Source organism: Pistacia vera, unplaced genomic scaffold, assembly GCF_008641045.1.
Source record: "Pistacia vera cultivar Batoury unplaced genomic scaffold, PisVer_v2 Contig824, whole genome shotgun sequence".
Lineage (NCBI taxonomy): Eukaryota > Viridiplantae > Streptophyta > Magnoliopsida > Sapindales > Anacardiaceae > Pistacia > Pistacia vera.
Window position 1 is genome coordinate 98,640 of NW_022196695.1, and position 18,669 is coordinate 117,308.

Consider the following 18,669-nt stretch of genomic DNA (forward strand, 5'->3'; position numbering starts at 1 on the left):
TAAATATGGTACTCTCTGCCCTCTGCATGTGGGTCTCATGGACTGAACGCACACCTGGCATATGCAGCATGTCCAACATCCATTGCAGGGTCACAGAATTGATGCTCTTAATTTATGGCTCCTCATGCCCAATCTGTAAGTGACACTTATGCTCAAACTCCATAAATCCGCAACAAAACTTGCCCTTTATGTCCTCTCTCTGATAAATTCTTGTTGGCATGTTCCCAGGAACAAAACCAGTCTTTCTTCTGGACAATAGCTCATATACATAGAGAGTTCACTGTACATTGTGTGTATCACGTTATTTGTATAAAACCGATAAAACCACCAATCATGTTATGTATTTATTGAGTTGGTGTATGAGTAACGTGGTACATCTGATATATACGAGACTTTTCTTGGAAGATAAAAGAGGAAGCAACTACTCCATATAGATGAGAAGTGAAGTTGGGCACTTGGGAGACCTAATATATAACTTATGTATATCTTCGTGTTCACACTATGCTCTCGTTAGAAATATGTTATCCTAGAAGGTAATTTACTAATTTTACCACCGTCTTAGCGTTTGGATCATGATAAGGACAGCCTTTGGATCTTGATCTAAGGGTTGTCATAAGAGGTATTGTTTTTACTATACATTGTAGTAGCTCTCGAATCTATGCCAATGTGACATCCTAATTGTGGCCAATTATTTTTGGCTTTTTCTTGTCTTACTGGAAGAAAAAGAGAATCTTATTGTATCTTCAACTTGCATTAAACAATTTAGTAATTGTTTAATTAAAGTATTACTTTATGATTTCACCATCCTTTTAAATTGATACTCATGTCTTATTTTTCTTTCATTTTTTTATTCTTTTGATAATGACTTATTATTCTCAAATTCTTCTTTTATTTATTTTATTGTGAGAATATCATTGAATTATTGCCAAATCTTATCTATTTTACATAATTAATAATGCTTTATTATTTTAATTACCAAATTTAAAGCAAAGAGTTTGTACAAATAGCATTATCCAATTTAAAGATACCCCTTACCATGAAAAGATAAATTGATATCGTTTAACACTCACACGGCTTTGGATTTGGGATTGTTCAAATCTCAGTAACTTATCATCAAGTGAACTGCTACCCATTACCATGAAAAGATAAATAGATATTCTTACAATTGAAGTTTGCCCAAAGCCTAAGTTAATAGTAGAGAGATTGGATAATGAATCGTCTCTTAGATCTGTTAAGATATGGGAATGTGAAAATCTAAAATCAAGCACTGCTTCGTGGAAATCTCAAATCTATTAAGTTAATAGTTCTGTTGACATAAGGGGTTTCCCAAGTCTCTCATGACAATTCACTTCCAAACACTGTTTCAGAAATCCTTGCCGGCAATTGTAACTTGTAAGAATCTACAGCATGAACATTTAGCCTTTCTTTATGATTTTCTGCAAGCATATTCAGCCATTTCTTTATGATCTAAAGTTCAATTTATAATATTCCAAAATGGTTTCTTTTTCACAAGTCTAGCTTTATTGTTGCTAAGTTTCGTTTCAATGCCAAAATTTGTTGATAGTTTTAGTCCTAATGATACCCTAAACTCTTTTGACATGTACCAGATGTCAAGGTCGTACTAATCCAGCTGATTTTGTATGGTAACCGATCATAAACTTTGCAGATAATGTTAGAGAAGGCAGAAGTTGGTGTTTCGAGTGTTAGAATTATATCCACTGGAAAGTAATGAGATTTTTGCTTAAGATTCGATTATAGCCTTTCAAATGTATGATTCTCTAGACCTTAAGGCCATGTTTTGTAGTTCTCTGCAGTTAATAATACACTCTGCTTGCTAGGCACAATTGAGATGATTTTAGACCAACACTGGTAGACGCTACAAAGACTATGCATGCGGGATGAGTTTTGATGATTCTAAGACGCTGGCCTACGACTCACAGTTGCTTTTTTAAACATTTTAGCAACTGGCTTCTTTAGCTACTAGCTCCACTGGAAAGTAATGGGATTTTTGCTTAAGATTCGATTATAGCCTTTCAAATGTATGATTCTCTAGACCTTAAGGCCATGTTTTGTAGTTCTCTGCAGTTAATAATACACTCTGGTTGATAGGCACAGTTGAGACGATTTTAGACTGTTGATGTAGTGATGCTTTGCTGGAAATGTGTCAAATGCTCAAGTCTGCAGGTTGTGCGTGGAAGATGCAGAAGGTTACATGCAGCTGTGTTTTTGACGTGCATGGGAGTGTTTTTTTGAGTAATATCTTGTTTAGAAAATTAAGGGTATTTAAGTAAACTGTATTAGAAGTAAAATGTGTGGTAACATTTGAATTTTGAAAGCTGTAATGTCTGCTGTAGTTGGTGTAATTAGCAGAGAGTTGTTATGTGTTATATATTGTCTTTCTTCAATGAATATGATAAGCTTTTGCAATATTTTATGGTGCTCTGCTTTTCTTTCTCTTGGATGATCTCCGGCTGAAACCAACAAATGGTATCAGAGCCACTACAAAATCCAGAAACTTAGCATTGTAAACCTTCGATCACATCTCAAAAGACATTCTCCATCTCAAAACGATAGACCTGTGGTTGTTCTTTCTTCTTCTTGTGACAGACACGTAAAACAAAGGCATGGCAACGCAATCTGTATTGATGGCTCCACCGGTATTCAACGGAGATCATTACCACATCTGGGCAGTAAAGATGAAAGCTTTCCTTCGTGGACAGGGACTGTGGCAGTATGTGGAAGAAAACCGGCAGCCACCACCACTTGGACAGAATCCCACGTTGAACAAACTAAGGATGCATGAGGAAGAAACAGCCAAAGCTCCGAGAGCTCTTTCTCACATACATGCTGCTGTGATTGATCTTGTTTTCACAAGAATCATGGCATACGAAAATCCCAAAGAAGCATGGGATAAATTGAGAGAAGAGTACATGGGGAGCACTACAACAAGGAATATGCAGATTCTTAATCTAAGAAGGGAATTTGAGATGCAAAGAATGCAGGAAACTGAAAAAGTAAAGGATTATGTTGATAGACTAATGAATGTTGTCAACAAAATCAGACTTTTGGGAGTGGAGTTGACTGATCTTAGGGTTGTAGAAAAGGTTTTGGTGAGTCTTTCGGAGAGATTTGAGTCCAAAATCTCCTCCTTAGAGGACTCTAAAGACATGACTTAGATCACTTTGACTGAGCTTGTCCATGCTCTCCAAGCTCAAGAGCAAAGAAGGCTCTTGAGGCAAGAAGACACTAGTGAGGGTGCTTNAAAAATATCAAAATTACTTTATCATAATTAATAAAATTAATCATCAAAGAAAAATAATTATTTAGTTGGTGTTGGGTTGTCTTCATCAACTCTTTTCTCAACTAACTTATAAAATTAAAAAAGAAATAAAATAAAATAAAATTGGAGAATATCCATGAATGATATCTTCTTAATTTAGCTAACCTAATTTTTTAATAAAATTTTCAGACAAATTTAATATTTTTTTTACAATTTCAAAAAAGATTTGTAAGAGATTTTGGAAATTATCAAGACAATTAAAAAAATTAATTATTAATTAATCACTTAAAAATAAAAATAAAATTTATAATCTCGTAAAACTCAACTATTTAAACAGTGCCAGCTCATCACTTGCACTCACTTGCCTCCGTGTAACCCAACATCCGTTCCTTTTCACCCCGTTTGCCAGCTCATCCTCCGTTCCGTTTTTCTCTCTCTTTGGCTTCAGTCCAAAACGCAGTCGTTTTTCCTCTTCACTTCACCGTCAACTATAACTCTCGGCTCTCTATTGCACTGTTTACACATCTCTCTTTCTTCCAGCTCTCTCTCTTCTTTTTCCAGCCAAAAAAAAAGCTCTCTCTCTCTAGAAAAATTCATTCATGTCGGTATGTGATCACTTTCTCCCTCTAAAAGTTTTAATTTTTGTTGCCAAGTTTTAATTTTTGTTGCAAAGTTTGTGTCTTTTTGTTGTCAAATTTCTATTTTTGTTTCGAGGTTTCAATCTTCATGACCTCCTGTTTTGTGGGTATTTGTTTGTTTTTTTTTTTGTTTGATTGATTGGTTGATTTTGTTTATTGATCGATTTGAGCTGAAAATTTTGGTTTGTGTTAGTTTGTGATTTGGTGAAATGGGTTTGTCTGTTTTATTGATGTGATCTATGGTTGATTTGGATGCTATTGTATTAATTGATTAGTGTTGAATTTTGGTTAATTTTTCCGGGAGTTGATTATGTTTTATTTGTGTGTTTATACATGTGAATTGTATGTTCTTTTGTGCTAAGTCTTGAATCTGCTTGAAGAAAATGTTTTGATATTATCTCAGATGGAAAATTGGTTGGTGTTAATGGGAATTTAGGTGTTTTATTGTGCTATGAGGTCTTTAGAAAGTATACTGATGCTAATAAGGTAAAGGGGCATTTAGTAATGAGTAGTAATATGGTAGAATTAAGGTTTTAAATTAACAGTCTTGTGTGATCCGAGAATCCATAAATGGCATGTTTTGTTGTTCAATGAATTCAATGAAAAGTATGTTTCTGGTATTTTATGAAGTGCTCAAATTGAATGCCACGGATGAAGAAGTTCAAAAATGTTATTGTTAATTTTGGAAATGTTTTTATCATTGAGCACCTTGACAATTTCCTAAAAAGTAATTCAATTCCATTTGTCAGAGGTTTGTTTGTTGCATAGTGTATGGATTGTGTTCTGTGCCACTTTGGCTGGAATTACATGAGTGTTAAATTATAACTATATAAACAACTTTGAAATTTGGTTTGCTGGATCACTTTAAAATGTTGGTTGTTTGTCGTGTTCTGGTCATTCCTATTTCACTCAAATCTTTAGTTGTGATTTACACATCTTGATTGCTTACTTTAAAGATCTGTTTGGACTATGAAGTTGATTATTCTGGTGCTTCTAAGTTATAAAAAATCCATGTTTGTAAAGTGACATCTTTTCAATGGACCAAAAGAATCTCTTACCTTACTTACTTGGCCAAGAAATAGATGGTTCTAGTAGAGAATGCTTTTAGTCCAGGCACCTTTATCAAGTAGAATAATGGTTACTGTGGATACTTATTGAATGGAACTTAGCTTTGAGTGCTTTCTGTAGTGTTGTTGTCTCAGGAGAACGATTGTCATATGTAAACCATAGTTAGCTTGTCTTAACATCTATGTGTTTTTCACATGAAGCTGTGTATGAAGAATTTATCTGAATGGAGAAAATAAGATTTAGATTTTCTCACAGTTTCTACACTGTATACAGTGCTTCTTTCTGGAACTTTTGCTATTGAGCTGAATGGCTTTGTTCTTGCACGATTAATGCTTCCTGAAATTACCAGTTTCAATTGTTATGTTTGGGTTTAAAACAATAAAAGTCCAATCAGATCATTTATTCTGACCACCAAGAACACCAGGTCAATTGATAAGCGGAAGAATGTTGTTTTTATTCTAATGACTTCTTGCTGTTCGTGTTAATCTCTTGCTTTGCTTCTCAATTCATGATGACAGCCTAGCAAGGATGTTAGTGTCATCAGACTTCAATATGAATATCTGAAGTACATGTTTCTCAGTCATTAAGCATATTATTTGTGAACAATACTGTGCTGTTGCATATATGGTAGCCTCTTATGGTTTCCCCCTGCTGTTAAAACATCAATGATTATGAGAATACTTTTGGAATTTTTTTTTTTCCCAAACAGGAGAAGGGTCGCCCATTGCCTAAATTTGGTGAATGGGATGTCAATGATCCTGCCTCAGCTGAGGGATTCACTGTGATTTTTAACAAGGCAAGGGATGAGAAAAAGACGGGTGGGAAACCCGAGTCACCCAAAAAGGTTGATCCTCCTATTAAGCATGGAGTGGATCCTGGCAAACCGCAGCCTGTAAGTTCTTCCATTATTCACCACAGCTCTTGAAATTGAATATATATGTTGGGCTAACACTACCAACAAAACATCTGTTTGCATATTAATGGTTTTGTGTTTGCGGAAATGCACTGTTCACAGAAAAAATGGTTTTGCTGCATCCAAAGCCCAGCTGCAGAATCCTGATGAGGTTCTGCTCATTTAAAAGCTATCATGGAAGAGTATGTTCATGTGTAACTGGCCCCACTGTCTATTTAAAGAAATATAGGAGCTATAGAGCTGTGACCAGTCCTGCTGAAATTTGTTTCATGTGCTGTAAAAATTGAGTTGTGGGGGAAAGCTGAAAAAAAGAAGGGAAAAAAAAAAAAAAAATATTACTGTATCTATATTTACTGATTTTGTGGGATATTATTAGAAGCCAAGCTATTTATTGTCTTTGCCTTCTCTGTGCTCTATGGTCTGTAGAGCTTTTGTTTGTGACATATATTCTTTATGCTTATTGTATTGGTGAATTGACTCTGTTTGTGAAGTAACTTTTCTTTTTTTACACAAGCTTCTTGTAACATAAAAAGATTTTATCATGGTTTGTATCAATTAATATGAAAGATCCCAAAGAGAGTAATTGATAAGAGTATGTACAAGAATTTCAAGTGATTAAAAGATTGCAGCTTGTTTAAAGGAAACAAGTAATGGAATGATCCAGTTCATCTGAATAGCAACATTGATGAACTGTGGCAGTTGCTAACAGCCTAACTTGACACTGGTTTTTTCAATGGCACAAGATCTTGACTTTGAGTATGGACTAAATTTGAGATACGATTCAAACAAACCCCTAAAAATCAAACATCTAAATATCCATGGCAAGGTTTAAGAAATCTTTGAAATAAGCAGATAAATATTAGATCAGCTGCTATGGCTCAAGAATATTGATTCAGGTTCCTTACAAATGCCATATAAAAAACATGGATATATTCATTCATCATCGAAACAAAGTATAATCTAGTTCCTGTACGTGTTCTTTTTCCTGCTGAGAAATCACAAAACAAAAATCAAAAGCATGGAACAGCAGAGTAGGTTATATGAACCTACAACTCAATGACTCAAGGGTTAAATTAATCCTGCAACTTTGAATCTTTGGAGCTTAAAGCTGAATCTAAACTCTGGACATCCCAAGCTTCCTTTCAAACAAGCGGCGGAGGAGGTACACTTGGAGAACACTAGCACCAATGAGAGCTGCAGATTCCCAAAATGCCTTGTAAACTGCCCTCTTACCCATTGCTTCATTTACTGCATTTCCAATCAGAAAGACAACGACAGAAAATAGATCATTTTGCTTTCAAGACTGAATCCGCAAGAATTTATTTAGTGCTCACAACTTGTGCATAAACCTCAGTAAGAATGAAAATCTAGCAGTATCTTAATTTGGGTGCTAAGGTTTTCAACAGTTTGAAAAGGCATCAATGAAGAATGAAAGACATCAAACTAGACACTGCTTCATCTGAATTAAAAATAAACATATCTCCAGTTTTAATAAATTGAATACATACATATTGCCTGGCGTTCGGTCTGAGCCTCCAGCCAATGCTGTTCGAACTGAATATTGTAAAGAGCTTCTTCCAATTTCGATATCTGATCTAACAAGGGGTTGAAATGTTCTGCCAAAAATGCACATAGTAACTTGTCAGTTCAGCGTTCTGAAGAGCTCAGCAAGAAGAAGAAAAGGATATACAACAAGGTGCATTTGCTTACCATCTTTTGCATGCTCATCAAAGTATGAAAAATGTCCAACATGCACATCAAAGTCCACAGTTTCATGATATGGAGATTGGTTAGTGAAGCAGAAACGGTAGACACCTTTGTGATGAGCCACAAAATCAAATTTCTCACTGATTTTACCACGGAAATCATGAACCTGGTCACCAGTAGGTCCCTTCACCTGAAACGTTCAAAAGCATTGCAGATTAGTGGAAACTCTTGCAGGAAAGTTGAGAAGTAGAAATCAATACAACCATTACCAAGCTTATTGTTAAGATTTAGCCCAGTAACCATAGTGCTATAGACTCAAAATTTAAACAACAGAGAAGCTTATGCAAATTGTCATCTAAAGTGCATATGCTATTTGTGTAACAGTAACCGCAATCCACATATCATCTTAAAGCCCTACAAAATCTGGAAAACTGTATTCCTTTTAACTAATAAATAAACTTTACTATGTGAACATTAACTAACACAATCACGAAATCAAACAAACAAACTATTGAGTTCCATTTGAAGAAACACGGAGCTTACCACAAGATCAACGCCTTCAGTTCCACCATACCAATATTTATCACTCTTGATGACAACAAAAGAAGTATGAACTGTATCACCTTCATATTGCACATTATAAGAAAAGCATTCCTCCCTATCAATCACAAATCTAATCCCAAAAACACCTTGTGGGCTCAACACAAGTGCCAAAAGCACAGCAACACAAAACTTAAGTGCCCCAAATTTCATCTGCAAGTCAAAGAACAACAATTTAAAAATTATGAGATTGGATCAAACACAGTAACATGCAAAATAGTTTGCCAAAAGAGAAAAGAAGAAAAACCCACATCCACAATATGCTCCAAACTACAAATCAAGGTTTTTTTTTTTTTTTTTTTTTTTCTCCTCCGCAGAAACTTAAAAATTATTCACGCAAAAATAAAAAGAGGGTATTTCATGAATAAGCATAAAACATTGTCAAATACATGAATAACTATAAATCAAAAAGGGGTTTGATCTCATTTTCTGTTTGGTTGCCAAGAAAAACTCAAAAACTACGTGACTTTGAAAAATCTTCATTGCTCAAAAGCAAATAAATAAATTTTAAAATAAGAAAATAAATGATTTTTCTCGCAATTAATTCAGAAGTTAAATTAAAACAAATCAAAGAATAGAACTTCAATTATAAATAACACAAGAGAGATTAAAAGATCGTACCTTTGAAGTTGAACAAAATCTTAAAACCCCTTTTGAATTTTTGAGTTCTTGAGTTTTGTCAGAATCGCGATATATAAGTAGTTGAACGTGGTTGGAACTTCGGGTACTTACGATGCTTTTTGTCTTAAAGAGGCTGTCATTCTCTGTGTCCAGGTACACATTACTAAACTCTACACCCCATCTGACTTAGCCTATCACTTATCAGTGGTCATATCTTATATTGATTGATTATCGATAACTTATAATTTATAATTCTTTTTCAAATAGAAAAACATATATTATTTATTGTATAATATTATTCTTTAATAAATAAATATATATTACACACGTTAAAAAGAACATTAACTGTTGATTGAACTAGTTCGACTAATTAAAAATAAACATATATACAAGTAATTTTTTTAATTTTATAATTGAGGATATTTATGTATACTTCAATTAATCTTTTAAGATATTAAAATTATCAGTAGGATAAGAACTCTAATGGTTATACATATTATCAACAGAGAAGAGACTTAAAATAACGAAATCTTGAGTAATACACACAAAAGTCTTTATCAAACCACTCGACTACTGAAAAATAGTTTATATACACATACATTGATTACGTTCTTTTATTAATTAGATGTATATGTATCTGTTGTACGGAAATTTGACAAAAGTTATTTTCCTACAAAGAAAACAGACCATGTACAAGCAAATAGTGCTAGTCCAATTGCTTTAACAGTGGTTGAGCTAGGCATCTTCCCCTTGTCCTTCCTGAAGAAGAGGCCTTGGTACAAAGGCCAGTTAATGAGAATAAGAATTCCACACAGAAGAATTTGCAGCACCATTCTGTCAAATCTAATTGCACCATCCTCCATAGCCACTTTCTTTACCACCCCACCAAAGCAAAACAAGTTGAGCAATGCAAGTGTTGCCAGTAGGGTGAACATTGGGGAAGAGGCTCCAAACTCCATTATCTCTTTGTTGTATCTTTCCATTACATCTTCATCTGCCACCTTTGATGTGATCTCAAAAGCAGGATCAGAGAATCCTAATGACTTTAAAATGGCATCAATGAAGCCAAAAAGGTACGAGCTTGTCCTTAAATAAAGCCATATTCTTTGGTTATTCCACCACCCTAGGATTGTGCCCCCGGACCACAGAAATTCAACTAGACTGTCAGTGTACTTCGCTGATATTACATATGCAAATGGTACAAACCATGGACTTGAGAACTGGATTTGAAGATACAGATTCAGTTAGTGTCAATGAATTTCAAGAACAAGTTTGGTTTCTATGAGTCTAGTAATATCACACCACACATCGCTAGCGAATGAGAATTTGGATAAATTTGTAAGCGCTGAGTCCGTTAAACTAAAGTAGATGTGCTTTAGATCAAGAATGCTTGTGTGAAGTCAAAAAACAGATCAGTGTAGACAGATCAGACTCTCTTTCGCTAGCGATGTGGAAATTAACAACATTAGACTTCAAAATATACCTGTGGAAACAAGAAAATGCCTCTGAGGATACAAAGAGAAGGAATGGTGGAGTAATATAGTGTAGCCAGGCAGGTGGGAGCCCAGAGGCAATAGCAGCAATATCCCAGTTGAAGGCCTAAGCTGATCTTTCCATGTGCATACCAAGCAGGGCTGTATTTGGAAAGCAAAATTAGAAAATCACCTTCAGACCATCTCTTGTGCTGCACAAGTGTCTGAGGCAATGTTGTGGTTGAAACACCTAAGAACGCTTTCCTTTCTGGATTGTAATACACTGATTTCCATCCCTTACATTGAATCGATAAACCTGTTATCACATCTTCAACTGGACAACCATATTTCAACCCCATCTGTAATCAAACTTTCGATTAGCGTCAAGCATTATTTTATCTCGTTTAGATAAATGAAATCATCTCAGTTCTCTATCAGGTTAAACTTTTAGACTGACCTCCTTTCCCCATTCAGTGTTTTCCTCATATTCACAGGTAGCAAAGGCCTTTAGTTTATATTCTAATGCATGTAAACTTTCTTCTCTTTGCCATTCTCCTGTATATCCACTATCAAACTTCCTTCCACAGAGAATCTCTCTTCTGTGAAAGCAGCCGGTTCCAACATATGGAGGACCTCCATAACCATCCATGCCATGAAACTCCACCTTCATCACCGATGAACAAACAATATAACATTGAATTCACACAATGAAATGGAAATGAGATGTTTTGCAATTAGATTGTGTGTACTTTATATCTACTTACCTCCATACCTACTCGAAATGAACCACTGTATATTTCATTCTTTGTAACATTCTCAAAGTTCTGTGGAAACTGCACAAAAGCAATGTCATTGCCCTTCTTTTCATCCATGAAAAAACAAAGTGCATCCCTCACAGAATTTGAGTTGTTTGAGTACATGTCACAGTCTACATTAAGAATGATCTGGCCGTTGCTAATTTTCTGTGACACCCTTAGCTGCAAATTGGACCATAAAACAAGAAAACATGGTGGATTCACAATAAAATAACAGAATCAAAAGCTCTACCAAATTAATGTGTGTCAATTACCAATGCATTCATTGCTCCAGCCTTGAAATTGTGAGGATGTTGAGGCCTCTTCTCGCGAGCCAAGTACACCAAATTCGGCAGTGAGCATCCTTCGACATCTATAGCATCTGGATCTCTTCTATCAATCAGTATCTGCATAAACATTTATTTGCTTGAAGGGTTATGCTAAATACATAGATAGTAAAAAATGGCGCACAATTTCATATTTTAGAAAAGAAAACATGCATTTTATTGCAGGTAAGCATGAATCAATTATGTTTTTGCATGATTAAATCTTACTATATCATATACCTGAAGAATAGTGTCATGGTCACACCTCGAGGAATACGAATCACACTGAGAAAATTCTTCATGGTTAGACCGAATTTCTTCAGCTAATCGACCAAGCTTTGCTGCTTTTCTGATTTGTTTCTCCATGTCTTCATATAATTTCTGCAGAAAAAATGTATGGAAGGCAGTTTACCTTTAATCAGTCAACAAGTGTGCAGTCTTTTGAATATGCCACAGAATTAAGGTTGCTGTTGGAGAGTACCTTGATAGCCAAGAACTCACTGGCCTCCTTCAGATCACAATGGTCAGAAATTGACAGAAAATAAGCCCCTGGGGACCTTGGTTCCACATTGAATTTCTTGCAATATGGAATCCAATGTTTGGTATAGCGAGAAGCTTCTAAGAGAGCATAGAAGATAAGGTCAGAACCAGCATCATCAGAGAGGTACACACTAAGTTTCTCTGGTGGATAATCAAATGCCATGACTGATAAGACAGTGTTGATCACCATCATTGGTGGCTCTATCATGGGATCTGACGTGCACACGAATATATCCACCCTCGGTAACTCATTCTCAAATCTGCAAATTCACCTTAAACTTCTAAGACTTACATAATTCATGGATAACGAGAGAGAGAGAGAGAGGAAGAGACCTTTGTGAAAGCCTGTCCGGGAAGGTGCACCGATAAACACAGTTCCATCGGAGGGCTTGAGTACACACCCAATACAGGCTGAACCATAGCTCAGCTCCAAACAGGCCAATCCATGCCCATCTTCCATCTTCTCCTTCTCTTGGTATGTGAGTCACCCTATAAACTAAAATCCAACATATACCCACAAAAATAGACACAGCAAAAAGCCTATATAACAGTCTTCCCTTCGCTGTTTTTGTTTCAAACAAAGGAGCATAGCCATCACTTCCCATCTTCATCCTCTCAAAAATGGCTTTCAGTAAATCAATATGCTTTAGTAGTTTCTTTTGGACTATAACAACGCGCATATTCCTTAGCGATTCTGACAGTTTATCACTTTATTGAAGTAAATTAAGGCTAGCTAAGGAACCTTTAGCTATAAGATAAGGTGTGAGTGGGTCCTTCTGACAAGTTCTGAAATATTAAAATATGCCGCTAACCAAGACAAGTAGAATAAAAAAAGAGGCCACAGGAAGATTATTGGACATAGTCACAACCTCACTTGATTGCTCCTAAAAGCATTCTTGACTTGGAAAAGATTAGCCATGGGCAGAAATACAAGATTTTTTTTATTTGTATGCTAGCTGCAACTTACATAATTCATAATACAAAATTTTATAAAGAGGAAAGAGAAAAAAAAAAAAAAAAGAGAAATAATCAATACAAGAATGTGAAACAGGTACAAGCAGACAGAGCTAATACAAGTGATTTAGCTGCTATGGAGCTTGGCATCTTGCCGTTGTCCTTCCTTAAGAAAAGGCCTTGGTACATTGGCCAGTTGATGAGAACTAAAACACCACACAGAAGAATCTGCAAGAGCATTGTCTCATAAAGTCTAAAAATTCCCTGATCCAGGATCACTTTCTTCAGCACCCCAATCAGGCAGAATAAATTGAGCAGTGCAAGTGTTGCTAATATAGTGAACATCGAAGAGGAGGCTCCGAACTCCATAATCTCTTTCTCATATCGCTGTGAGACATCTTCATCGGCAACTTTGGCTGTGACTACAAATGCTGATTCTGAAAATCCAAGTGACTTCAAAATGGTGTCGATGAAGGCAAAGAGGTAGGAGCTTGTTCTCTTATAAAGCCAAATTCTCTGGTCATTCCACCAACCAAGGATTGTGCCACCAGACCACAGAAATTCCACCAGGCTGTAAGTGTACTTTGCAAATATCACATATGCAAATGGTATCATCCATGGACTTGAGAGCTGTATTCATAATATTTGATTCGGTTAGACATACAAAACTGAGAGAAACAGTTTGATTCCTAGGAGAATGAAGCATAAATAGTAAATAAATGAGGTTTCATGCATTTTAGGCCTTGAAGATTCAAGCAATTTAATTGCAGCTGGAAATGAAAAACAGAGAGAACTAACCTGTGGAAACAAGGAGATCCCTTTGAGAAGATAAAGTGAAGGAAAAGTGTAGTAATATAATGCTGCCAAACAGTTGGGAGCCCACAAGCAATAGCAGCAATACCCCAATTGAAGGCCTGAGCTGATTCTTCCATGTGCATACCAAGCAGGACTGTATTTGGAAAGCAAAATCTGAAAATCACCTTCAGACCATCTCTTGTGCTGCAAAAGTGTCTGAGGCAACGTGGTCGGTGCAACACCTAAGAATGCTTTCCTTTCCGGATTGTAATACACTGATTTCCATCCTCTGCATTGAATTGTTAGCCCTGTTATCACATCCTCAACTGGACACCCATATTGCACCCCAATCTGGAATCAAGGATAGATTTACGGCTAAGAAAATACACAGTCCACAAACAAATTTGCTGTTCTCTATAAAGTGAGAGAGTAATCAACTGACCTCACTTCCCCATTTTGTGTTTATTTCATAAGTACAACGTGCAAGTGCCTTCAAGTTTTCTTCTAATTCAAGAACACTTTCTTGCCTCTTTGCATCATAGTCTCTCTTCAATTCAATTTTATTTTCCTTGCTGAATTTCCTTCCACAAAGAGTCTCTCTTCTGTGGAAACAGCCAGTTCCAACATAAAGTGGACCTCCATAGCCATCCAAACCATGAAATTCAACCTTCAAGTAACATGAAACAAATCATCAACAACATCATTCAAAAAAGAAAATGCTTATGCTGCAATTAGATTCCGATTCATAGGTTCTCACCTCACAGATTACTCTTAGAGAATTACTGTATACTTCATTCTTGGTGATATTTTCAAAGTTCTGTGGAAACTGCACATAAGCAATATCATGGCCCTTTTCTTCATCCATGAAGAAGCAAAGAGCATCTCTAACAGATTGTGAATAGTTAGAGTACATATCACAGTCTACATTGAGAATAATCTGTCCATTACTAATCTCTGAGGACACCCTTATCTGCACATATACAGAACCATCAAACAAGTAACAGTTTTTCAGAAATGAAATGTACTTTTGAATTAACGTGAAAAGTATGCAAATTTTCATTGAGGTCATATCAATGACTTTAATTACCAGTGCATTCATTGCTCCTGCTTTGTAATTATGGAAATGTTGAGGCCTCTTCTCACGAGCCAAGTAAACCAAAGTTGGCAATGGACACCCTTCAATGTCTACGGCTTCTGGATCTCTTCCATCAATTAATATCTATAAAAAAAAAAAATTAGAAATAAAAAAAGTAAGTTAATCTAGTACTGATTAACTTACTGATTAATTTAGCGGACATAGTACTAATTAATTTACTTGAAGAATGCTGTCATGGTCAACTGGAGATAAGTATGAATCCCACTGAGAAAATCCTTTATGTTTCATGCCAATTTCTTTAGTTATTCTACCAAGCTTGGTTGCAGTTTGGATCCTATTCTCCATGTCTTCATATAATTTCTACACAAAAGAAAAGCTATCAGAAAAAGAAAAAAAATAGTATTTGTTGAGAAATAAAATTGTCTTTTAACAAATTCCTTGTCATAAATGTGTTTCTTTGCTAGTGTTGTTTTGGGGCTCCATTTGATAACACTTATTATACCTTGATAGCTGTGAGATCCTTGGAGGGACTAGCAGTATGGGAGTCAGAGAGTGATGCAAAATAAGCGGCTGGAGACCTAGGCTCAACTTTGAATTTTTTGCAGAAAGATATCCAATGTTTGGAGAAGTGAGAGGCCTCCAAGAGAGCATAGAATGTGAGTTGAGAACCACCATCATCAGAGAGATACACACTGAGCTTCTCTGGTGGATAATCATATACCATCACTGATAAAACAGTGTTGATCACCATCATTGGTGGCTCTAACTTGGGGTCTGCTGTGCACACAAATATGTCCACTCCAGGCAACTCATTCTCATATCTGCTTAATCACAAATAAATTTTTATTATAATATAGTTGTATGTGCATCCTGATAGCTCAAAGGAGGAGGGAGCCCAACCACATATATACACCGTAACAGCTTACTATTGGGGCAATGTGGGACAAATTTAACTTCTAACACCCTCCCTCACGCACGAGGTGCAAGGTTAGGGTCCAAACCCATCATCACCCCAACCAAAGAGGGAACGTAGTTTTGATAACATAATAAAGTGGACTTGGGTAGAACTTAACCCCAAAAGCTAGCTCAAGAGAGAAGGGAGTCCAATCACATATATACACCATAACAGCCCACCAACTTGGTGATGTGGAACAAATTCAAATTTAACTTCAATTCCTGCCCTCATGCTCGGTGTGCGAGCATGCAGGGCTGGGTCCAAACGCATCTTTGGTTGAGGCGATGATGGGTTTGGACCCAGCCTTGCACACCGAGCGTGAGAGACGGTGTTAGAAGTTCAATTTGTCCTACATCGCCCCAATGGTGGGTTGTTATAGTGTATATAAATGGTTGGACTCCCTCCTCCCTGGAGCTGATTTTTGGGAGTGAGTTCTACCAAAGTCCACTTTATCACATCCGACCAATAAAAAAACATATGAATTTCCAGAATTTCCACAGAAACTAATGTGGTGGTTTCACATTGGCCAGATGTCCATGCATCCATTGAACATTCATCAATTTTAATCGTGGTTAATAAATAAGAGAAAAATCAAACACATGTATGCATGATTACTTATTCTTAGGTGTAAACATTCACATAGTAAGAAAATGCAAATGAGTTAGAAAGCTCACTTTCAGTAAGACTTTCTCTGTAAATTTTAAAGGAGGGAGAGACTATAGTGAGAGAGAGAGAGAGAGAGGAACCTTTGTGAGAGCCTATCCTTGAAGGTGTGTCTGTAAACTCTGTTCCATCTCAGGGCTTGAGTGAGGAGCCAGTAGATACCAAACCAGAGCTCAGCAGCAAACAAGCCAAACCAGACCCATCTACCATTTTCTTGGTCGCTGGGCAAGTGATTTACTCTATAGGCCCAAATAAAACATATCCCCACAAACACAGAAGCTGCAAAGAGCCTATACAAAACTCTTCCCTTTGCTCTTCTTGTTTCAAACAATGGAGCGTTCTCACAATTAGCCATTTTTTACTTTCTCAACGAAATTATAAGTACTTATCAACAAGGATTTAATATATAGAGACGTTGAGCCTCCAACCCTACTAATATTTTATAGTTTGTTATTTGTCTGCTTCAATTGGGACTGATTATAATATTATATTTTAATATTTACTTTGGACAATAGTTTTGTAATAATCTTGCAACGACGTTCTCAGCAATTAGGTGGCCAGTTACTTCTTCCTGCCTATGGGGTCTCTGTATGTGACATCATTGAGATAAGAAAAAGGTATTATTTTATTTGAACATGAATCTTGAAGGAGATTGGATCAACTCCAAAAGTCTACTAAGTGCGGTACTCTTCACTTATTTTAAATTATAATTACTTAATTAGACGGGTGGCCATAGATCATAATGTGAACTTGAGAGCTGTAAAGTCAAAACTTAAGGTGGGAATACTTCATTTTACTTTCTAGTTCTAAGTTTTAGAAAATTTCAGGTTGGCCCGGCAAAGCTCACCATTACAACAGATTGCATCAGAAAATTGCTTTGTTTTCTTAGTCAACCCTCTAAATTGGTGGATGCATGAAAGGCTTTAATTGATTAACCTTTCTGTTGGTACGAATATCAAGAGAACTTTGAAGTCAGTAACAGTGTAAGATATTGTTCAAATATGGTGGCAAATTCCAAAGCCCTTTTGGTGGATGAATATAACCCACAAAGGGTCCTACTATGGTACTCCAAGTAACATTATTGGGAGTTACCGAATATTGGATCACGATCCTGGAGGCCGTGATTCAAGGACTTTGATGAGGGTAGGCGCGGAGGCATTCAATTGAGCCACTCAACTTTTAAAAAATATTCAAAAAGGTCCTACATATTATGAAATTTATAATTTTGACCCTACAAAAATTTGTATTAATTAATATTTTTTGACCTTTTCTCCTTTTTTTTATTTCCTCTCTCCTACTTTCTTCTTCTTTGGTTGGATTATTCAAGAAAAGTTATTCTTTTAGAGGTTATAAGGTAAGATGATTTTTTTTTCTTAAAAATCTTTTCTTTTAATTTTCTTAATTGATGGAAAATTATGAGCTATGACTTTTTATTGAGTTTAATAAATAAGTTTAAAATTGAAAAATTAAATTCTTAGATTTTGATATAGGTTTTGATTTAATTTTGTTTATATTGAAGTATCAGATAATTAGTTTGTTTTAAGTTGAGTTTGATAAATTAAGTCGCAATTATTGTTTAAGTTGAGGAATTGGAAGGTTAGCCTATGTTAATTATTGAATTTTGTGTTGGTGTTTTTGGATTTGTAATTGCAAATTAATTATTTTTTATAATAAATTTTTTTTTTTTCAGTTATGGACAATTTTGTTCATAAGAAAGTTTTCTAATGAAGAATCATCAATTGACCAAAACATAAGACCTCACAATACTGTTCACAATGAGCCTATAGAATCTAGCTTAAGACAAACATCTGTTGTCCTCCTGCAGATTCTGGATTAAGGATTAAAATTTCAAAATATCATCCTAATGATAAAGACAAAGTGAGAAGAGCCTACTTGCAAAAAGGACATTGTCAACCACACAATCATAATATTAAAAAGCGAACAATTGGGAATTTAATGAGTCATTTCAATATATATTTTATTATAAATTTATCAGTTTAGATGTTATGAACCCACTCACTAAAAATTCTGACGATGTCCCTGAGGGGTTTTATAACTCTATGATTTGATATTGTGACAATTAATGACTTTTTTCTACCTAAATAATGGCTTAATGACATTTTCTCACCTACAGATTTTTAAAATACTATTTTACTACCCAAATTTATATTCCGTTTTCAATTCCAGCATTGTTGCGACCCCACACCACCATCATTCTCTTTCCCGGTTATCACTCACCAAAACCCC

At 35.6% G+C, this 18,669-nt stretch overlaps 4 protein-coding genes across 5 annotated transcripts; 2 read left to right on the forward strand and 2 right to left on the reverse strand.

The window, feature by feature from the left end:
• The first annotated feature begins 2,624 nt into the window (after positions 1-2,624).
• Positions 2,625-3,176, forward strand: LOC116117871. Its single transcript, XM_031403879.1, has one exon. It carries the CDS (start codon positions 2,625-2,627, stop codon positions 3,174-3,176), a length of 552 nt encoding a protein of 183 aa, XP_031259739.1.
• Positions 3,177-3,733: 557 nt separating this feature from the next.
• Positions 3,734-6,409, forward strand: LOC116117835 (protein NOI4). The gene is made up of 3 exons (XM_031403839.1): positions 3,734-3,885; positions 5,696-5,878; positions 6,002-6,409. The coding sequence occupies exons 1-3, from the start codon at positions 3,880-3,882 to the stop codon at positions 6,044-6,046; spliced, it is 234 nt and encodes a 77-aa protein (XP_031259699.1). The 5' UTR covers positions 3,734-3,879; the 3' UTR covers positions 6,047-6,409.
• A 374-nt stretch (positions 6,410-6,783) lies between these two features.
• Positions 6,784-12,657, reverse strand: LOC116117850 (transmembrane emp24 domain-containing protein p24beta2-like). 2 transcript variants are annotated; one of them, XM_031403859.1, is made up of 12 exons: positions 12,293-12,657; positions 11,901-12,219; positions 11,660-11,800; positions 11,369-11,500; positions 11,064-11,276; positions 10,757-10,963; positions 10,311-10,658; positions 9,553-10,047; positions 8,150-8,359; positions 7,610-7,796; positions 7,408-7,515; positions 6,784-7,147 (listed from the first exon to the last, which is right to left on the reverse strand). In XM_031403859.1, exons 1-12 carry the CDS (start codon positions 12,637-12,639, stop codon positions 7,014-7,016), a joined length of 2,841 nt encoding a protein of 946 aa, XP_031259719.1. In that variant the 5' UTR covers positions 12,640-12,657; the 3' UTR covers positions 6,784-7,013. The 2 variants fall into 2 exon arrangements, with proteins under 2 accessions (XP_031259719.1, XP_031259718.1); XM_031403858.1 differs by lacking the exons at positions 9,553-10,047; positions 10,311-10,658; positions 10,757-10,963; ... (3 more) ...; positions 11,901-12,219; positions 12,293-12,657 and adding an exon at positions 8,828-8,953.
• A 220-nt stretch (positions 12,658-12,877) lies between these two features.
• LOC116117902 (cellulose synthase-like protein E1) lies at positions 12,878-16,829 on the reverse strand. Its single transcript, XM_031403900.1, has 8 exons — positions 16,506-16,829; positions 15,307-15,625; positions 15,024-15,164; positions 14,796-14,927; positions 14,466-14,678; positions 14,151-14,375; positions 13,712-14,059; positions 12,878-13,543 (listed from the first exon to the last, which is right to left on the reverse strand). The coding sequence occupies exons 1-8, from the start codon at positions 16,775-16,777 to the stop codon at positions 12,989-12,991; spliced, it is 2,205 nt and encodes a 734-aa protein (XP_031259760.1). The 5' UTR covers positions 16,778-16,829; the 3' UTR covers positions 12,878-12,988.
• Positions 16,830-18,669: the final 1,840 nt, after the last annotated feature.

Coding starts and splice junctions, on each gene's coding strand:
- LOC116117871 (XM_031403879.1), top strand. CDS start 2,625: ATGGCAACGCAATCTGTATTGATGGCTCCACCGGTATTCAACGGAGAT.
- LOC116117835 (XM_031403839.1), top strand. Junction 5,879..6,001: donor ATCCTGGCAAACCGCAGCCT/GTAAGTTCTTCC, acceptor CACTGTTCACAG/AAAAAATGGTTTTGCTGCAT.
- LOC116117850 (XM_031403859.1), bottom strand. CDS start 12,639: ATGCGCGTTGTTATAGTCCAAAAGAAACTACTAAAGCATATTGATTTA. Junction 10,964..11,063: donor CATTTCGAGTAGGTATGGAG/GTAAGTAGATAT, acceptor TCGGTGATGAAG/GTGGAGTTTCATGGCATGGA. Junction 10,048..10,310: donor GCATTTTCTTGTTTCCACAG/GTATATTTTGAA, acceptor CTTCAAATCCAG/TTCTCAAGTCCATGGTTTGT.
- LOC116117902 (XM_031403900.1), bottom strand. CDS start 16,777: ATGGCTAATTGTGAGAACGCTCCATTGTTTGAAACAAGAAGAGCAAAG. Junction 15,626..16,505: donor AAGGATAGGCTCTCACAAAG/GTTCCTCTCTCT, acceptor GTGATTAAGCAG/ATATGAGAATGAGTTGCCTG. Junction 14,376..14,465: donor CTCTAAGAGTAATCTGTGAG/GTGAGAACCTAT, acceptor TGTTACTTGAAG/GTTGAATTTCATGGTTTGGA.